At 39.8% G+C, this 18,178-nt stretch overlaps 2 protein-coding genes across 2 annotated transcripts; both read left to right on the top strand.

The window, feature by feature from the left end:
• Nucleotides 1-876: 876 nt before the first annotated feature.
• LOC149832525 (uncharacterized) lies at nucleotides 877-2,195 on the top strand. Its single transcript, XM_090012494.1, has 2 exons — nucleotides 877-1,181; nucleotides 2,004-2,195. Exons 1-2 carry the CDS (start codon nucleotides 960-962, stop codon nucleotides 2,088-2,090), a joined length of 309 nt encoding a protein of 102 aa, XP_089868620.1. The 5' UTR covers nucleotides 877-959; the 3' UTR covers nucleotides 2,091-2,195.
• A 4,087-nt stretch (nucleotides 2,196-6,282) lies between these two features.
• Nucleotides 6,283-9,729, top strand: LOC149832524 (putative cytokinin riboside 5'-monophosphate phosphoribohydrolase LOGL10). The gene is made up of 7 exons (XM_090012493.1): nucleotides 6,283-6,609; nucleotides 6,737-6,834; nucleotides 6,933-6,963; nucleotides 7,052-7,151; nucleotides 7,299-7,369; nucleotides 7,470-7,613; nucleotides 9,360-9,729. The coding sequence occupies exons 1-7, from the start codon at nucleotides 6,490-6,492 to the stop codon at nucleotides 9,447-9,449; spliced, it is 654 nt and encodes a 217-aa protein (XP_089868619.1). The 5' UTR covers nucleotides 6,283-6,489; the 3' UTR covers nucleotides 9,450-9,729.
• Nucleotides 9,730-18,178: the final 8,449 nt, after the last annotated feature.

Below are 18,178 nucleotides of genomic sequence, written 5' to 3'. Positions count from 1 at the left end.
CTGTTAGAAAAGATATTTACGCCAGCATTTTTCGATGTTATGGAACATTTGATCATACATCTGCCATATGAACTAAGGGTTGGTGGCCCTGTGCAATATCGATGGATGTACCCATTTGAAAGGTATATGTTTTTTATATTTGTCTCTTTAATGACAGATATTTAAAATTTAAAATGTATATTCTTGTCAGATGCATGTTCGACCTAAAAAAAAAGGTTCGTAATAAAGCAAGAGTAGAAGGCTCTATTTGTGATGCAAGGAAGGTGTGGCAGAAGGTGGCTGCCAATCGATTTGCAGACATGCTGCACACTATGAAGACTGCAGCAAAAAAAGCATCTGGCGTAGTAGATGATCCATTACTGTGGAAGGGCCATGGTCCTATTACTATCAGGAGAGATTACTGGGATGAAATGTGCGATATGTGGGCGGGAGATGCATTTAAAAATCGCTCTGCGAAGGCTTCACAAAATCGATCGAAGATGCCCGAAGCCCATCTACACACAGGTGGATCTAAGACATTTGGGAGCCACCTAAAGAAAATGGTAACTCATCAATATATAATATTAATTTTATAAGTATAGTTGCAAATTTGTGTACTAAATCTTTTGTCATTTAACTTCGCAGGAAGCAGAAAAAGGAGGCAGTGTACCATATAAGGATGTGTTTGTAGAAACACATAAACGGAAGACCACGGGAGTCTTCGTATCAGAGAAGGCGAGAACGACAACGGTATGTATTAATTCTATTAATAATCATTGCAATATATATGCAAGTCATCATAATGTTATCATTAATTATTAATGAATACTTTAAACATTATTTTGTAGGAGGCATATGAGCAACAAATGGTAGAGCGATATGGTGAAGACGCTACTCAGCATCCATCATTTGATCCTACAGCATGGGTGACTGCAGCAGGTGAACCCAAAAAAGGTCGCGTGTTCGGGTTTGGGAGTAATATGAACACTTCACCAGTTATTGGTTCTTCCAGTTACGGCTCACCAACTTCTTGCGCCGACATAAGCTCCAAGCAGCCGACTATTCTTTCCGGTGATGATGTACGCGAGATCATTAATGAATCACTGAATAACTACTTCCAATACACCGTCGCCCCCTTTCTCCGAAATGAGATCAAGGCCGCTGTTCAGGATAGGGGATCTTCGATTCCAGGTCCCTCTCAGGTATAATCACATATATAGTTTTTTTGACTATCTTAAAGCACATCTGAGCATGGTAGAATCACATATAGAGTTTTTCTAGATGCCTTAGAACACATATGAACATGCTATAATCACATATTCAATTTTTTTACTGCCTTAGCACACATATGAGCATGATAGAATCACATATATATATATTTAACTTTTTGTCTGTCTTAGAGCACATATGAGCATGATAGAATCACATATAAAGTTTTTTTGATTGCATTAGAACACATAAGCATGCTATAATCACATATTCAGTTTTTTTACTGCCTAAGAACACATATGAGCATATTATAATCACATATTCTGTTTTTTGACTGCCTTAGCACACATATGAACATGCTATAATAACATATAGAGTTTTTTAACTGCCTTAGAACACATATGAACATGTTATATATCATTTATGATAGAATCACATATAAAATTTTTGGCTTTGCCTGCCTTAGAGCACATATGAGCATGCTATATTCACATATTCAATTTTTTTACTGCCTTAGCACACATACGAGCATGATCGAATCACATATATAGTTTTTTGCTTGCCTTAAAGCACATCTGAGCATGGTAGAATCACATATAGAGTTTTTTTATATGCCTTAGAACACATATGAACATGCTATAATCACATATTCAATTTTTTGACTGCCTTAGCACACATATGAGCATGATAGAATCACATATAGAGTTTTTTTATTGCCTTAGATCACACATGAGCACATGATAGAATCACATATAGTGTGTAATTTATTTCATTATATTTTGTTTATCAATACTGACTGTTCTTTTCTTGTGTAGGCTGCTAGCGATAATCAGGGTAGTGGAGCTGAAGGGACAGATAAAGACAATGAACAAGAAGACGCACAAAATCTTGGCGATGATTAGAGGACTGTGTTGAAGAAGTTCTATTTTTTTTATTTTTCCTAATTGTAATTGTTGAATTGTAAATAATTAAACTTCTTAGTTTTAAGGTGGAACGATTAATTATTATAGATACTTGTTATATGAATTTTTTTGTGTGGTTTGTTTTTTATTTACAGGAAATATAAATTGTACAGGAAATATAAATTGTACAGTTCTCCGTAATTAATTTTTAAATAAATTTTTTTTTATTTTTTTTCGTTTTTGCGACGGATTAGCGACGGATGATTCCGTCGCTATTCATATTAATCTAGCGACGGCTTAGCGACGGAATTAAATCCGTCGCCACGCCGTGGTCGCCGTTTAGTACCGGCGGATTGGCGACGGAATATAGCGCTCGTTATTCCGTCGCAATTAGCGACGGACTTGGCGACGGAATAATTCCGTCGCCAGTTAGCGTCGAAATATTCGCGACGTAAGCATACTGTCGCCGCGTTGTCGCTAATCCGTCGCTAACATGGTTAGCGACGGATTAGCGACGGATTAGCGACGAAAGGTGGTCGTCGCTAATCTACTGCTCTGTTGTAGTGTAGGGACCGTTCAAGATTTGATTCAAACAGTATGGACGATATGTATCGAGTTGTTCATGGAGGGCCATGGCGGGTGGCTGGTCGGACGCTGGTGGCTTCCCAATGGTGACCAAGAATGGAGTTGTCCCTCTGTGGATCCGGCTGCCGGGGTTATTTGCGGAGTGTTGGACTCGCGATGTTTTTTATGGCATTGCAACGTACCTCCACTCCAAGGCCACTTGATAGAAATACATGCATATACACGTGCAATGGACAGATGTGTTCGCAGGGATCTGTGTGGCGATCTCTCTTGATTTCTGCCCCAAATCGCATATTGAGATTGTGATTGTGATTGTGAGACGACACATTTAAGCAAGAAATCGTATATGAACATGAAATACGATTTTGTAATCAATGTGGATCGACAAATCATTCGTTGGCCAAGAAAGTTAAGTCAATGGCAGCGGAGTTCACCCCTTCCGAGGATGGTTGGCAGAAAGTAAAGTTGCATCGAAAGTCCAAGACGAACGCGATGAGCTCTCAGAAGACTAACTGGGGTAACAGATTCTCGGCTCTCAAGGATCTTGGCCTGCAACAAGGCCCTGTGATGGGTTGAATCAGTCTACAATGGAGGGGAAAGATCCTGGGATCGATATCGACAAACTGTCGACTACGAAGCAAGCGAGGGTCGTCCCAGCCAAGGTGCCCTAGCTCTGCTTCGACCTCCCTGGGGAATTCTAGAAACCAAAAGACACAAGAAGGGATTTTGCAGCGAAAGAAGTCGTCGGGGCCACAGGAGGCAAGGACGATCCCTCCTTTGGAAGCCGTCACAGCAGATGGTCGCAGGACTCTAGACCAGACTTCAGAATCAGGAAGACACCGGCAACCTAAGGCTTCACCAACGACGGATTCCGGCCTGGCTCTGGCAATCGGTCGAGCAGAACAGTTACAGTACAGCAGGCACCGGAGACGGTTACTCCATGCTCGATGAGGGAGACGCCTAATTGCCCACGATCTCAGGGCTCGTTCCTCATTTCTCAGGCAGACGTTCCTGCCACAGACGTCTTCACTCCAACGGAGATCCCACATCGTCGGAATGCGCTGGTGAATTCTCCGTTATAAGTGTTAGATATGAACAAAGTCAGAGTCACCAGCAGTGGTCGGTCTTGGATGATCCGACTGGTTCCCACTTTTGTAATTATGTATAATGTGTTTTTTCATTCAATAAACTGTTAGGGGTCTGCCTAACCGCAGCTTTCTATTTCAAAAAAAAAAAAAATCTTAACCCCAAATGTTAATCCTATGGTTAAGGTGGCCTCCACAATTTTCGGCTAGATAGTATGGTACTATCAAGAGTGGCCAGCATTTTCTTTAACGTGAGATTAAAGAATGGGTAGAAGGTACACATTAAAGAAATACGTTGGTCCAATTTCACCGGAGCGAACGGAGAACGGTGGTGTCTCACATGTGCGTGTGTGGCGGGTGTGGTGGCGCGTGCGCACGCGTTCTACTGTTGGTCGTAGTCGTACCGTTTGTCGGGTCGCTCTCGTGCGCTGAGCGATCGGTTTGGATGAGGGAGTGAAGGCCGTCCGGACAGGTGCATCAGAACAGCTTGATTGGACAAGTCGGCGAGGTTTGTCAGGCTCGGCTCGGAAAAAAAAGGTTCGAATGATTGCACCCACTGCTAGGCTCCTTTGACCCCGGCGTGGCCATAACTAAGCCGTTGAATAAGTAATCCTGGTTCTCATTTTAAAAATAAAAATCTTTTTGTTGGTATTGTGAATCTTCCAAGATGCTTTTTTTTTCCTTCAATAGATTAATGAACAGGTAGAGATCTTGCCTAACCCTAGCATTATCAGGTAGAAAAAGGAGGGTGGAGATATTATTATTGTAAAATACGACCCTGTTTGATATGAGTATGACAGATCTGTAACAAATATCGTGAGATTTATAAAAAAAATCTTGCGATAATATTGCAAGAAATTGCCTGAAAGTTTAAAACGGTAATTTTTGGTGAGATTTTCAAACGGTGACAAATATCGCGATATTTACTGTTTTAGCATATATTAATTATGAGACTTTTATTTTTAAATATGTTTTATTTATATTTTTTATAAAAATTATTTTCAATATTTTTTAATTTATTTTTTGTTGCCGAAATTTGGCCAAAAAATGCAAGATTTATCAAAATTTTCAAAATCTCTCAAATTTTTTACCCCTGAGATTTTGCCGTTTTTAACTTTTGTCACTATGCTCCCATGTCACTAGCTATGGTCTTGGGATAAGATTGTTCATTTTTTTTTTTAAAGGCAAGCTAGGGTAGTTAGGCAGACTCTTACCACTTATACAAGTATATCATTGGGTTTTGAACCTGCAAGTCTCAACACAAGGTGACGTGCACTAGCTGCTCCAACCATACAAGCCAAGCCCCGGTTGGTAAGATTGGTCATTTTTTGGGTCCGAGGGTTAGCTTTCAAAAAATTTCTGAACCAGCCTAGATGGAATATTTTATTAGTACCAGGTGGGTCTAGGCCAAGAACCACCTGTATGCTTCTCTTAAATGGGGTCCACTATATCGTTAAAATATGATATACTATTGTTTAATTTATTATCTTATTTTTTTATTTATACAAAGAATTTTTGTAATGTATTTTTTTATTTTCTTTGATTAATAAATATATTAATGAAAAGTTTTTTTTTCTCCTTATTAGATGATAAGTCTTTTGTTGTGGACATGTGGCCACGACCACCCTGCCTTACGTGGCCCACCTCTGAGTCACTGAGTAGAACGTCTTCTATTCATTCATTTTGAGGTTCACGTGACTATAATGGATTCGTTTATCATGGCCAATGTCACAAACATCAGCATCAGAATTTTTTCTTAGGGAGGGAAATATTGAGATAAATAAAATTATCTTGTAAAAATATAAGAAAAATATCAGGATATATAAACTTCAAATACTTTCAAAAAATAAATAGATAATACAAAACAATAAACGCTTAAGATAAATGTTAATTTTGCAATAAAATCATAATATTTAAAATTGGTGTATTTTGAAAACAAAGTGAACTTTCAAGAATGTATAGGTTTCTAACCGACGAGTATCAATTTTTTCATTATTTATTTATGCTTTTAATCTCTTCGAAAATTGCATATTTGCACGTGCGGCACACAAGAGAGAGAGAGAGAGATGAATTGACCAAGGATTGGGGAAGGAGGTGCAACGGTCCACATTAAAGGCGAAAAAAAGACATGTCAAAAAGGCAAAGGAACAACCATCTATGCAAGGACAAAAACACAGTCAGCCACATCAAATTTCTCTCTGTTTATCTATCAAAGGAAAAATAAATAAATAAATCCCTGCTAAAAGAGAGAGAGAGAGTTGTGACTTGTGAGCCAAGCTATAAAGTCTAATGCAGTCCGCTGCATTTCCCCTTGTAGCAAAAACAAGAAAAGCTATAAAAAAACAGTGAAAAGTACATCAGAACGAGACATCCCCAGATCCAAAAATTACTAAAAGATTACATATAAAATAAGGGAAAGAGATGGAAAACAAAGGAAGGGGGAAAGAAAAGGGAAGGCAGAGTTGCAAGTGCAGACTAGTAGGAACAAGGTTACTGAATGTCTGAGAGTGTTGGGGATCAGGGTTGAATTCCAAGGAGAATTTGGTGTGAGAAACTTTTTTTTTATTACTTTCCTACACCTTGCCAACCACGATCTCTTCCTTGACCCCTCCATTCCCCTTCCTCCTTTGCTTATTCCTTTATTTAACAACCCCTCCCCCCGCCCCTCCTCTCCTTTTGTGCTCCCCTTCTTCTCTCTAGCCCGCTTAGAGAGAGAGAGAGAGAGAGAGATGGACTCTCAACACCAACTAGTGAAATCCAAGTTCAAAAGGATATGTGTTTTTTGTGGTAGCAGTCCAGGAAAGAAAGCAAGCTATCAGATTGCAGCCATTCAACTAGGGAAAGAATTGGTAAGCCCCTCTTGCTCTCCCCTCTGTGATGATTGGTTGCCATCTTCTTTTTCATTGTGGGTCTGTGATTGTGGTGAAATGAGGTGCCCTTATGATACTAACCTAGCTCAACCTGCTGGGCTTGAAGGTGGAGAGGAGTATTGATCTTGTCTATGGAGGTGGAAGTGTTGGCTTGATGGGTCTTGTCTCTCAAGCCGTTTATGATGGTGGTCGTCATGTGCTAGGGTAACTCTCTCTCTCTCTCTCTCTCTCTCTCTCTCAAAATACAGTGTTCTCTTCTTTTTTCCATTTAATATCCTTTTTATTTTTTGCATATATTGCAGAGTTATCCCAAAGACCCTCATGCCAAGAGAGGTAAACTCTCATCCCTATTATTGAACCACCCATATCTTTTTGCTTTTCCTAAATGAAGGTCCCCTTACTCTTGCTTTTGTTCTTCAAGATTACTGGGGTCACAATAGGAGAAGTGAGACCCGTATCAGATATGCACCAAAGAAAAGCAGAAATGGCTCGTCAAGCTGACGCCTTCATTGCACTACCCGGTACTTTTCTTATCTCTGTTCTTTTCAGTAACAATAGTAATATTGTTGTTGTTGTTCTTCTCGTTATTAGTTAGTATTATATTAATGAAGATGATGATCAAAATTGAAGCCTTCTCTTGTTTTTTTGTTTGTGAAATGGTGAATAAGGTGGGTATGGAACACTGGAAGAACTTCTTGAAGTGATCACATGGGCTCAATTGGGCATCCATGATAAGCCGGTAATTTTCTTAATTAATCTACCCAGCTTAATGACCCTATGATTTTAAGCGTACCTTACTTTTCTCATAATTTCTTATCCAAACATTGTTTTATTTGAAGGCGGGTCTGCTAAACGTTGATGGATACTACAATTCGCTGCTCTCCTTCATAGACAAGGCCGTGGACGAAGGGTTCGTGACACCCGCTGCCCGTCACATTATTGTATCTGCCCCAACTGCCCATGAACTACTACTCAAACTAGAGGTTCTCTCTCTCTCTCTCTCTCTCTCTCTCTCTCTCTATATATATATATATATATATATATATATATATATATATATATATATATATATATATATATATATGAAAGCTGCCCGTCACCAAAAAAGGTCCAAAATCTACAACCAAGGAATGTCTGTCCTTCTCCAATACTTGAGAATCTCATATATTTGTTTTTTTATAATTCATTTAATAAAAAATATATTTTACATAAAGACTTTCCGACGTACAAATATTTTTCAAAACATGAAAAATCGACAGTTCATAATGTATTTAAAACTTTACAATACAAAGTATTGTGGGCTGCTGATTTTTAGTGCTTTAAAAATGCATCCAAATATTGAAAAATCATAATAAAAAACATGTTGATCATGATAAAAGTCCAGTATGTAAAGTCTGGTCGATGAAAAACATGATCATTAGAGAAGAAACACCATCGATTATCACCCTTCTTTGGTTGGACTGTCCCCATTCCCTATATACTGACATTTGCTAGGACCTAGGAGACGAGTAATACTCTAATTGAATAGAGGTATCATTTTAAATGCCCACATATGAAGACCATGTATGTCATCTATGCGTTTGTTATAATTTGACCATGCCTCATCAATGACGATATGGATCAGGTGCGATCACATTGCACACTTTAGTGTGCCCCTGCACCTGATTCAGTCTCCATCTTCTGTTAACAGCTGACAAGCTGTAATCCCGTGATGAAGGGCGGTCAGGTGCAGCAGCACACTCAAAGTGTAAAATGTGATTGCACCTGATCTGCCCTCCTCATCAAGAGGCTCCCAAGTGCCCATTAGCCAAAATTTCGTTAAAGGAGAATATAATTGGTACAGTCAACCTTATCCTACTGTCTACTTAAAATCGTAAGCTTTGTCAAAACAATTTGTTCCATGTATTCAGCATGGTTAGTTTAAGTATGGGGCATTACTTTGAAGTTTGAACCGAGTAGATTCTACATAAAAACTAAATCTTTTCAGTAGTGAACATTTGGTATACTGTAGTCTGTAGGGATTGAATGAAAGAACTGGATGGTTAGGGCACTATATAGCGTTGATCTCGGGTTCAAATCCCAGGGGTATATATATATATATATATATATATATATATATATATATATATATATATATATATATTGTTGTACCTCACACCACTGATTTTTGAAGCGCTTTTTTGGGGAAAAAATGCTTGCACTGATAAATACACTTTTTAGTAAATAATATGAGATTACATTTCTAGGGCTTGATTTAACAGAGAGATCAAGAAAATGTAAAAAAGCAGGTGGTTTCTGCTAGAGGGTATGGTAAGAACTGCTGCAGCGGATATTTTCTCCATCCCCAAACAGATGCCAATGTCATATTTTCGATCACCAAAAAAGGGCAATACTACTTTTATATGCTGTTTTTGGCCAGAATCTGACATGTGTACAGGTTTTTCTGGCGATACAAAAATTGATGGTTCTAAATGCACTGATTTTTTATTTAATAAAAAGACGTTTTTTCATGGAAAAAGCTTGATCCATGAGTTGATTCTTTACTAAATCAACTCACATTGTGAGGTGTTAGATTGAATGAAGGAGACTTCCATCATGAGATTTCAACTAGATTGTACCTATAATTAATCAACTGCATCAAATTTATATGAAAATTTATTAGCTACACGATTGCACGTTTCTTTCTTGTAGATGTGGATTGACTGATGTACTTTTTTGGGCTCATGTAGGAATACGTCCCAAGACATGATGAGGCCGCTTCGAGGCTTAGGTGGGAGATGGAGCTCGAGCACTCGGACAAGTCGGAGATCGCCCGCTGACCGGATAGTGCATCCAGCACCTCAGAGCGCCTGCCAGTCAATGACCCCATATGTATCCGTATAAAGATACTTTCCCCACGTATATTTGTAACCGTATAGACAAATATGAAAAAAAAGGGAAGAAAAACGCAGTAGTTTTTCTTAGCTGCGCGTCGCATGTATCATATCGATCCCCTTTGTAAATTAAATTTCCTGTAACTATGTAAAACGCTGACGTGGAAAACCCGGGGGTTGGGTGTGTGCTGCTTTCTAACTATAATTTTAGCTTTTTCACTTTTCCTATTATTTTCAATTTTCATGAAAAAATGGGAAAGTGTGACTTCCTCAGAGAAGGACCACTTTCAGTCTGCCACGTGGACGAAACATCTAGGCTCGGCAGCATAGCCTGTGGAAAAGTCGCTATGGCGTCGTACAGTTTACTGATCGCGACATCCTAACATGACACGTGTCCGTCGGTGGCATGTTGGACGGGCCAGATTGTGACCTTGTTGATAAGACCTTGAAGATGGGGATCTCTCGGGCTTTTTTGGGGGATGGGGGGTTAGGAGAATCAATGTCCTTTATGAGGAGGGGTTCCAAAATGGGTCGGTCCCTATGGGTGAGGGACCAGATCCGATATGGCAGGTCGAGTCAATGAGCTGGACCAAATCTAGGTCGTGCAAAATGCCCTAATGTGTTCTTTCTTCTCGAGTGGGCTTTTGATCCTCCCAAGCGCACCAGGTAAGCTCCATCAATGAAACCTATTTTACAAGAATTTGACATAACTATGGATTGGAGCCAAGTTGGATCTAGCCCCAATCATGGACAGATGATTTTCAATGGATCAAGATCTAGTTAAGCATCCAACCATCTAATTACTGCTTGGCCATTGCCACCATATCTATTTCAAGATCAAAATATATTATTTGGATCGGACTTTTTAAACATTACAATCCAGTGAAGTAAAATTAGATCCGAAAAGCATATAAAACAAGAATGCATGTGTCAAAATGGATCTCCTTAACCTAGTGCAATCCACATCTGCATCCATTGCCACACCCAATTAGCCGGTTTCACTAATGCCTACATCCGAACCATTTGCATCCATAGACAAACTCGAAAACCTGCCGTGGAACTCAAATCTCTGCAACAAATATGGTTCACCAAAATGTGTTCCCAATTTTCAAAAGAGGTCATTTTTTATGCAGGGGCACTGTTAGCATGCAGCTCCATTACTTTTTTTCTTGAGATGAACACCACACCCATCTCCAGAAATGCCATGATGGGTAGGGATGGCAGAGGATGGGGGGACAACAGGGCTCCGCCCGGCCTCGCCCCGTTTGGACTGGGGATGGAGGCGGGGATGGACTTATGCTTTTCTTCACCCCGCCCCATCCCTGTCCCAATCCCCTCCTAGCCTAGCCCAGCCCTGCCCCGTCCCCAATCCTTTAAGGGATGACTATAAACTAAGGAAAAACAGAGCCCCGCCCTGCCTTGCCCCCGTTTGACCCGGGGATGGAGGACATGAACCGAGGATGAAGGTGGGGGTGGAGGTTAAAATCCATCTCCGTGCAGGAATAGAGGAGGGGGTGGAGGTTCGAATTTTGAAACGGGGCAGGGGGTGGAGACCTTGTCCCCCGCCCCTTACCCGGTCTGCCATCCCTAATGATGGGTGGCTGTCAGGAGGTTTGCTACGCTGCATACAATATGCACACTTTTCAAAAATGCCTTATGTTGGCTCTCCCTAAGGTCCTGTATGCATCCCATGGTGGAAAAGGGGGGTCGCGGAGTACCACTGAAAATGAATCCATGGAAAGAGAGGGTCCATCATGTAAAATCGGGTCCGCTTACTACATGGAAAGACGTTCCCATGTTTGCGTTGGGCCTGCGGCAGAGAGCTGTTCCCATGTTTGCATTGCATGGTGGAGCATGTGGAAATTGCCGGGGAATCCGTGCGTTTTCGCGGAAGCTCTTCGTTTTTCGTGAAAAAGAAGCCTTTTCTGTGTGACCCACCGCATCATAAAGATATGGTACATGCAAACAGAGGAAGTTTCTTCTGTGCAGAAAACTCAACACCCACCAACATGTTTATGAGCTTCACCCTCATTTACAGCGGAAACAAAGTTTGACGGGGGATGATCGGACTTTGTTTCCGCTGTAACACTCTCCCGTGACACAAACACCGGAAGAAAGCGCCCCAGAAATGGCAGGGGCGCACAAGTGTTTCCGCAGAAGCTTCCCATTTTCCGTGCAATGCAAACGCACCCTGTGTGGAGCGATAAGGTAGGACTTAAAACAGTGGCATAAGAAGCATGTTGGTTGGTCAGAAGAGCATGGCCGGACTTTCTATTGAGGAGCAATTGCACGTTTCAGAAGTTGCTAATGGGCGATTCACATGTGATGTGTGCGAGGGAGAGAGAGAGAGGCTTTAAAAAAAATGCTACTGGTTTTGTCAGCTTACCACCACTGTTTTTCTTTTTCTTTTTTTTATGACAAGGAACCCTAGCCGAGAACCAGGTCACCTAATAGGCCTGCATCACTGCAAGTCTGGTCCGGAGCCACATTGGGGCCAGGATGGTCACGTGCCCACCCTGTCTCATCTTGTTGGCTGGCTAGTGCCCACACTGACTCTATGTATAGTCGGGTAAGGATGAACACTACACCTAGATCCAACCCACGCCGCTCTCCCTCCCACATCCCCGATCCAGACTCTGCCTATCACTGTTCTCTAGTCAAAGCTAAGGAATACTTCAAGAACTCTGTGCTAAGGAAGGGGTGGAGCAACTCCACCATCCATCACAATGAATATTCCTGGTTTTGCCTTATCTGCTGTTGAGAAGGTCAACACAGTGATGAGAGAATGCCATGGAAGAATATCTCATTTTTGTGTGCACCTAATCACAGCCTCATCTCTTTCTGCCGACAGCATCCAAAAGTTATAAAGAAACTAGCTATCAGCCCGATGCATCACTATCGTTCGATCCAGTGTGACAAATATCAGCAATATTTTGAAAATATCACAAAAAAAAAGTGGCATGCCTGTCGCCATCTTACTGTTTATACTAAAATATTGTGATTTTAACATGGTATTTGCCAACATATTGGCTACTCAATGGGGGAAAAAACGACACGCACATTTTTTTTTTTTGGTATTTCTTTTTGCAAATATATTCTTTTATTTTTATTCACTTTTCTGATATTTTGCCAATAAGATGTGAGATCAATAAAAACTTCAATTTCTTCCAAGAATTTGGCTGCGGTCATTTGGTTGCTTTATACTTTTGTCACTTCAATTTCTTTCAATTTTCTGTGCAAAGAAAGAATAACTACTTTAAGTCATATTTTTCTGCTATCTGGTATCAGATTCTTAAACCCATATAGTTAAACATTTAAACCTCTCATTAACACCACATGTGGCTCCTAAAAATATCAGTCAAATATCATGCTAACACCAATGCCGAAAACTATTTTTTTTTGGCTAAGCAAGACGCATGTGCATGCATGTGAACTAGGGATGTAAACGGTTCGGATTGGGATAGGATGTGGTAAATGCTATATTAGACTAATTGGATGTTGTCCAAACGGATTCGAATTCAGATTTAGACTCTGATGGTGAAAAGCTCATTATCAGATCCACTTTCTTGCATATGAACGGATTCAGATATCCACGAGTCCGTTTTTTTTTTTTGGATTTGGTAGCAAATAATCAAAATCATATCAGCATCCAATTATAATCGGATATGATTTTGGCTTACCAAACTCAATTAAGCGAAAATGGAATCCAGTCGGTTATCCGATAATGTGAACATGCCACATGCACGTACACTCGCGCACAAATGCGTGCATGCGCGCGCACACACACACACACACGAGAGAACGATAATACAGTTTATAATCTTTTCTCTGCAACAAAAGGAATCTTTTTACATGACTGGGCTATTCATTCATGTTGTCAAAAGTAGAACACTTTACATGTGATATGACTTTCAGATTCTGATCATCTCACATGACTCAAATTGTACAAATACGGTGGCCAAGAAATGATGAACTCTACATCTACCAAGTTCACTTTTTATCATTGGGCCTTAAGGCATTGGCCCATCCAATCACAAGCTACAACAAGACAGGCTTGACAGCCATGAATGGTCAAGCTTTGGCACTTTGATCTGAACCAGTCAGATGGATTAGGAGTCACTTCAGAACCACCAACAAGTTTCTCATCTCTCTTTTCTTACAACCCCTGACTTTCCACCACACATAGTTCAATTAATGCCATAACTAGTGGCTCCAAATTCTACACAGAACACTCTTTGGCCTTTGACCAAGCCCAGACCTCAATCAGTACCGTGTCCTTTGGCTTTTTGCACAATGAGAAGTCCTGAGAGGGGTGGTTGTGAATAGGGATACACAACGAGCTAGGCCCGGTTAAGCATGGCTCGAAGCTCAAGTGTGCTTTAAATAAGTCGAGCTTGAACATGGTTATAAGGCTTGGACAAGCAAACCAGTCGAGCTTGATCAGCCTACTAAGTTCGATAAAACTTGGTAGGCTTGATGAGCTCAATAGGCTTGATGAGCTCAATAGACTCGATAAGGCTCGGATACAAGTATATATATAATATATTTGCAATTTTATTCTATTCAACAAGTTATTGTTAGTGTAATGGGTAGGTCGTTGGGTTTTTATCAAAAAGCTCATAGTTTGAATCTCGTTTTTTACTTTTCCTGTTGTTAATATAGAGTACTTTTAGTATGTATATATTATTTCGGTGGATGAAAATATATGCTTTGGCTTAGTGATAGGTTACTTAGAAAACTTGAGAAAGGTTAGGGTTCAAAACCCACCTTCAACAATATTTTTAGAAAATAACTTTTTTTAGAATGCCTTGAAGCTCGACTCAGCTCAAGCTCGGAACCGAGCTGAGTTTGGACAAAGTCATTCAACCACGGCTCCAAGCTCAATCCGAGTTTGAATGGTTCAAGCTCAGCTAGTGTGCATCCCTAGTTGTGAAGGCATTGAGTTGAAGATGTTGTATCAAACCCTGCTCTGATGCTCGTTGTTAAGACTCGAGCTGAGGGGAGGTTGGTCCTGCGAATTTCATGCAACATTGGGTGTGAGGCACAACTCAAGAGAGAGGTGTGCACCACGAGAGATAAACGAGCAGCGTGAAAGGAGAGAGAGGGTCGTCGCTCCTAGCCGATAGCTACTTGAAAAACATGCTGTGGAGGGGAGTCATCAACAAGAGAGGGAGAATAAGAGGTCTCACTGGGTCGGTGATGGACAAAGAAGACGAGGTGAGGGAGAAATATGTTCCTTTGGAAAGACATAAACCAGAAACAAGAATGAAGTTTAGAGAAAGATCTCAATAAGCTTCATTTAAAAATATGTAGGCTATGTACACCTATTTATAGACTTTAGAAAGTGCAAGAAAGTAAAATACAAGGAGAGAGTCCTAGCCTAAATGGGACTCTAGGTTGATCGACCTCTACAACCCCTCCTTGGAGGGTCTCTCTCACAATCTCAGGCTAGATGAGACTCCAAGTTGGGCAGCTCTGCTGGATTCCTCTTGATCGGATCTTGGGGTGGTTCATAACAATCTACCCCTCTCAAACTCTCCTTGCCATCAAGGTGAGAACTTTGGGTACTAAACTGCTAGACGGTCCTCGTCTTCCCATGTCTACTCATCAACTTTATGTTCGGTCCACTACACTAACACATCATTGACCAGCAACCATCCTTTATTAATCTTTTTTTTCAAGAACCCTAGACAGTTGTGGAAAAGTATCACCCATATTGGGCAGGGTTGGATGTCCATTTGGTGGTTCCCCTTTATAGAACTTAAGGCATGAAATATGGAACACTGAGTGTACCTGGGCTTCTGATGAAAAGTCAAAGTGATAAGCCCATTGATCCAACCATCTTTAAAATGGGAAAATGGTCATAGAAGCGAGGTGGCAGCTTGTGTTGATGTACTCATCGAACTGTGCCTTGCCGGTGGAGCAAAAATTTGATGAGCACAAGGTCACCCACCTGAAACTACCGTGGATGATGCTTTTGGTAGTACATCTGCTTCATCATCTCCTAAGATGCAACCATGTTCTGTTGTAGCAGCCACATGAGATGGTCTCTCTGCAACAAGGATGCTTCTACTACGCATGCTCATCCCACTACAACAAAGCAGTGGATTAGCGACAACCTCATTCAGTCGCTAATCCATCGCTAACATGCTTAGCAACGGATTAGCGACGAATAGCTTACGTCATAAATTTTTGGACGCTAACTGGCGACAAAATAAATCTGTCGCCAGTTCCGTCGCTAATTGCTATGGAATAACAAATGACGGATTTCGTCGGTACTAAACGACGACCTCGGCGTAGCGACGTATTTACAACCATCGCTAAATTATATGTATAGCGATGGATATATCCATCGCTAATCCGTCACAAACAAGAAAAAAAATAAAAAAAATAATTTGAAAATTAAATATCGAGAAAACTACAATTTATATTTCCTGTACAATTTATATTTTCTGTAAATAAAAAACAAAGTACACATAAAATTTCATATAAAAGGAAACTAAAACAATTAATTGTTCCACTTTAAAATTAACAAGTTTAATTATTTATAATTCAACAATTACATTTTCGAAACAAAAAAAATAGAATAAATTCAATACATTAATCTAATCATCTCCAAGATTTTATGCGTCTTCTTATTTGTTTCCTTGATCTGTCCCTTCAGCTCTACTACGTTGATTATTGCTAGCAACCTACACAAGAAAAGAACAGTCAGTATTGATAAACAAAATATATTTAAATAAATTATACACTATATGTGATTCTATCATGTGCTCATATGTGTTCTAAGGCAGTAAAAAAACTCTATATGTGATTCTATCATGCTCATATGTGCTCTAAGGCAGACAAAAAACTCTATATGTGATTCTATCATGAATGATATGTGTTCTAAGGCAGTAAAAAAAACTCTATATGTGATTATATCATGCTCATATGTGTTCTAAGGCCGCCAGAAAAACTCTATATGTGATTCTACCATGCTCATATGTGCTCTAAGGTAGGCAAAAAAGCTATATATGTGATTCGATTATGCTCATATTTGTTCTAAGGCAGTCAAAAAACTGAATATGTGATTATAGCATGCTCATATGTGTTCTAAGGCAGTCAGAAAAACTCTATATGTGATTCTATCATGCTCATATATGCTCTAAGGCAAAGCAAAAAACTTTATATGTGATTCTATCATGAATGATATGTGTTCTAAGGCAATAAAAAAACTATATATGTGATTCTAGCATGCTCATATGTGTTTTAAGGCAGTCAAAAAACTAAATATGTGATTATAACAAGCTCATATGTGTTCTAAGGCAGCCAAAAAAACTTTATATGTGATTCTATCATGCTCATATGTGCTTTAAGGCAGGCAAAAAACTTTATATGTGATTATAGCATGCTCATACATGCTCTAAGGCAGGCAAAAAACTTCATATGTGATTCTACTATGCTCATATGTGCTCTAAGGCAGGCAAAAAGCTATATATGTGATTCGATCATGCTCATATGTGTTCTAAGGCAGTCAAAAAACTGAATATGTGATTATAGCATGCTCATATGTGTTCTAAGGCAGTCAGAAAAACTCTATATGTGATTCTACCATGCTCATATGTGCTCTAAGGCAGACAAAAAGCTGTATATGTGATTCTAGCATGCTCATATGTGTTCTACGACAGTCAAAAAACTGGATATGTGATTATAGCATGCTCATATGTGTTCTAAGGCAGTAAAAAAACTGAATATGTTAAGGCAATCAAAGTTACATGAAATCTAACGACATGCAATACATTGCATGAAACTTTCATACTTGAGAGGGAACTGCAATCAAGTTCCCTTGTTCAGCAAAAAAATGTTGAACTCAGCTCGGAGAACATCAACGACGATTTCATGGAAGTAGTCACGCATTGTGTCATTAACGATCTGGCTACATCATCACCGAAAATAATAGGATGCTGCTTGGAGCTTGTGTCGACGGAAGAAGTCTGTGAGCCGTAACTGGAAGAAGCAATAACAGGTGAAGTGTTCATATTACTCGCAAACCCGAACACACGACCCTTTTTGGGTTCACCTACTGCAATCACCCATGCTGCAGGATCAAATGATGAATGCTGAGTAGCATCATCGCCATATCGCTCTACCATATGTTGCTCATATACCTCCTATAAAATAATGTTTAAAGTATGCATTAATAATTAATAATAGCATTATGATAACTTGCATATTCCAATGATTATTAATAGAATAAATACATACCATTGTTGTTCTCGCCTTCTCTGATACGAAGTCTCCCGTGGTTTTTCGTTTATGTGTTTCAACAAACACATCCTTATATGGTACAATGCCTCTTTTTTCTGCTTCCTACGAAGTTAAATGATAAAAGATTTAGTTAATAAGTTTGCAACAATACTTATAAAATTAATATTATATATTGATGAGTTACCATTTTCTCCAAGTGGCTCCCAAATGTCTTAGATCCATCTGTGTGTAGATGGGCTTCGGGCATTTTTGCTCGATTTTGTGCAGCCTTTGCAGAGCGATTTTGAAATGCATCCCTTGCCTACTTATTGCACATTCCATCCCAATAATCTCTCCTGATAGTAATAGGGCCATGGCCCTTTCACTGTAGCGGATCATCTATTCCGCCAGATACTTTTTTTGCTGCAGTCTTCATATTGTGCAGC

This window comes from Nuphar pumila, chromosome 7 (genome assembly GCF_984573655.1).
Source record: "Nuphar pumila chromosome 7, dmNupPumi1.hap1.1, whole genome shotgun sequence".
NCBI classification, from domain to species: Eukaryota; Viridiplantae; Streptophyta; class Magnoliopsida; order Nymphaeales; family Nymphaeaceae; genus Nuphar; species Nuphar pumila.
This window is presented reverse-complemented; position numbering and strand designations above follow the sequence as displayed.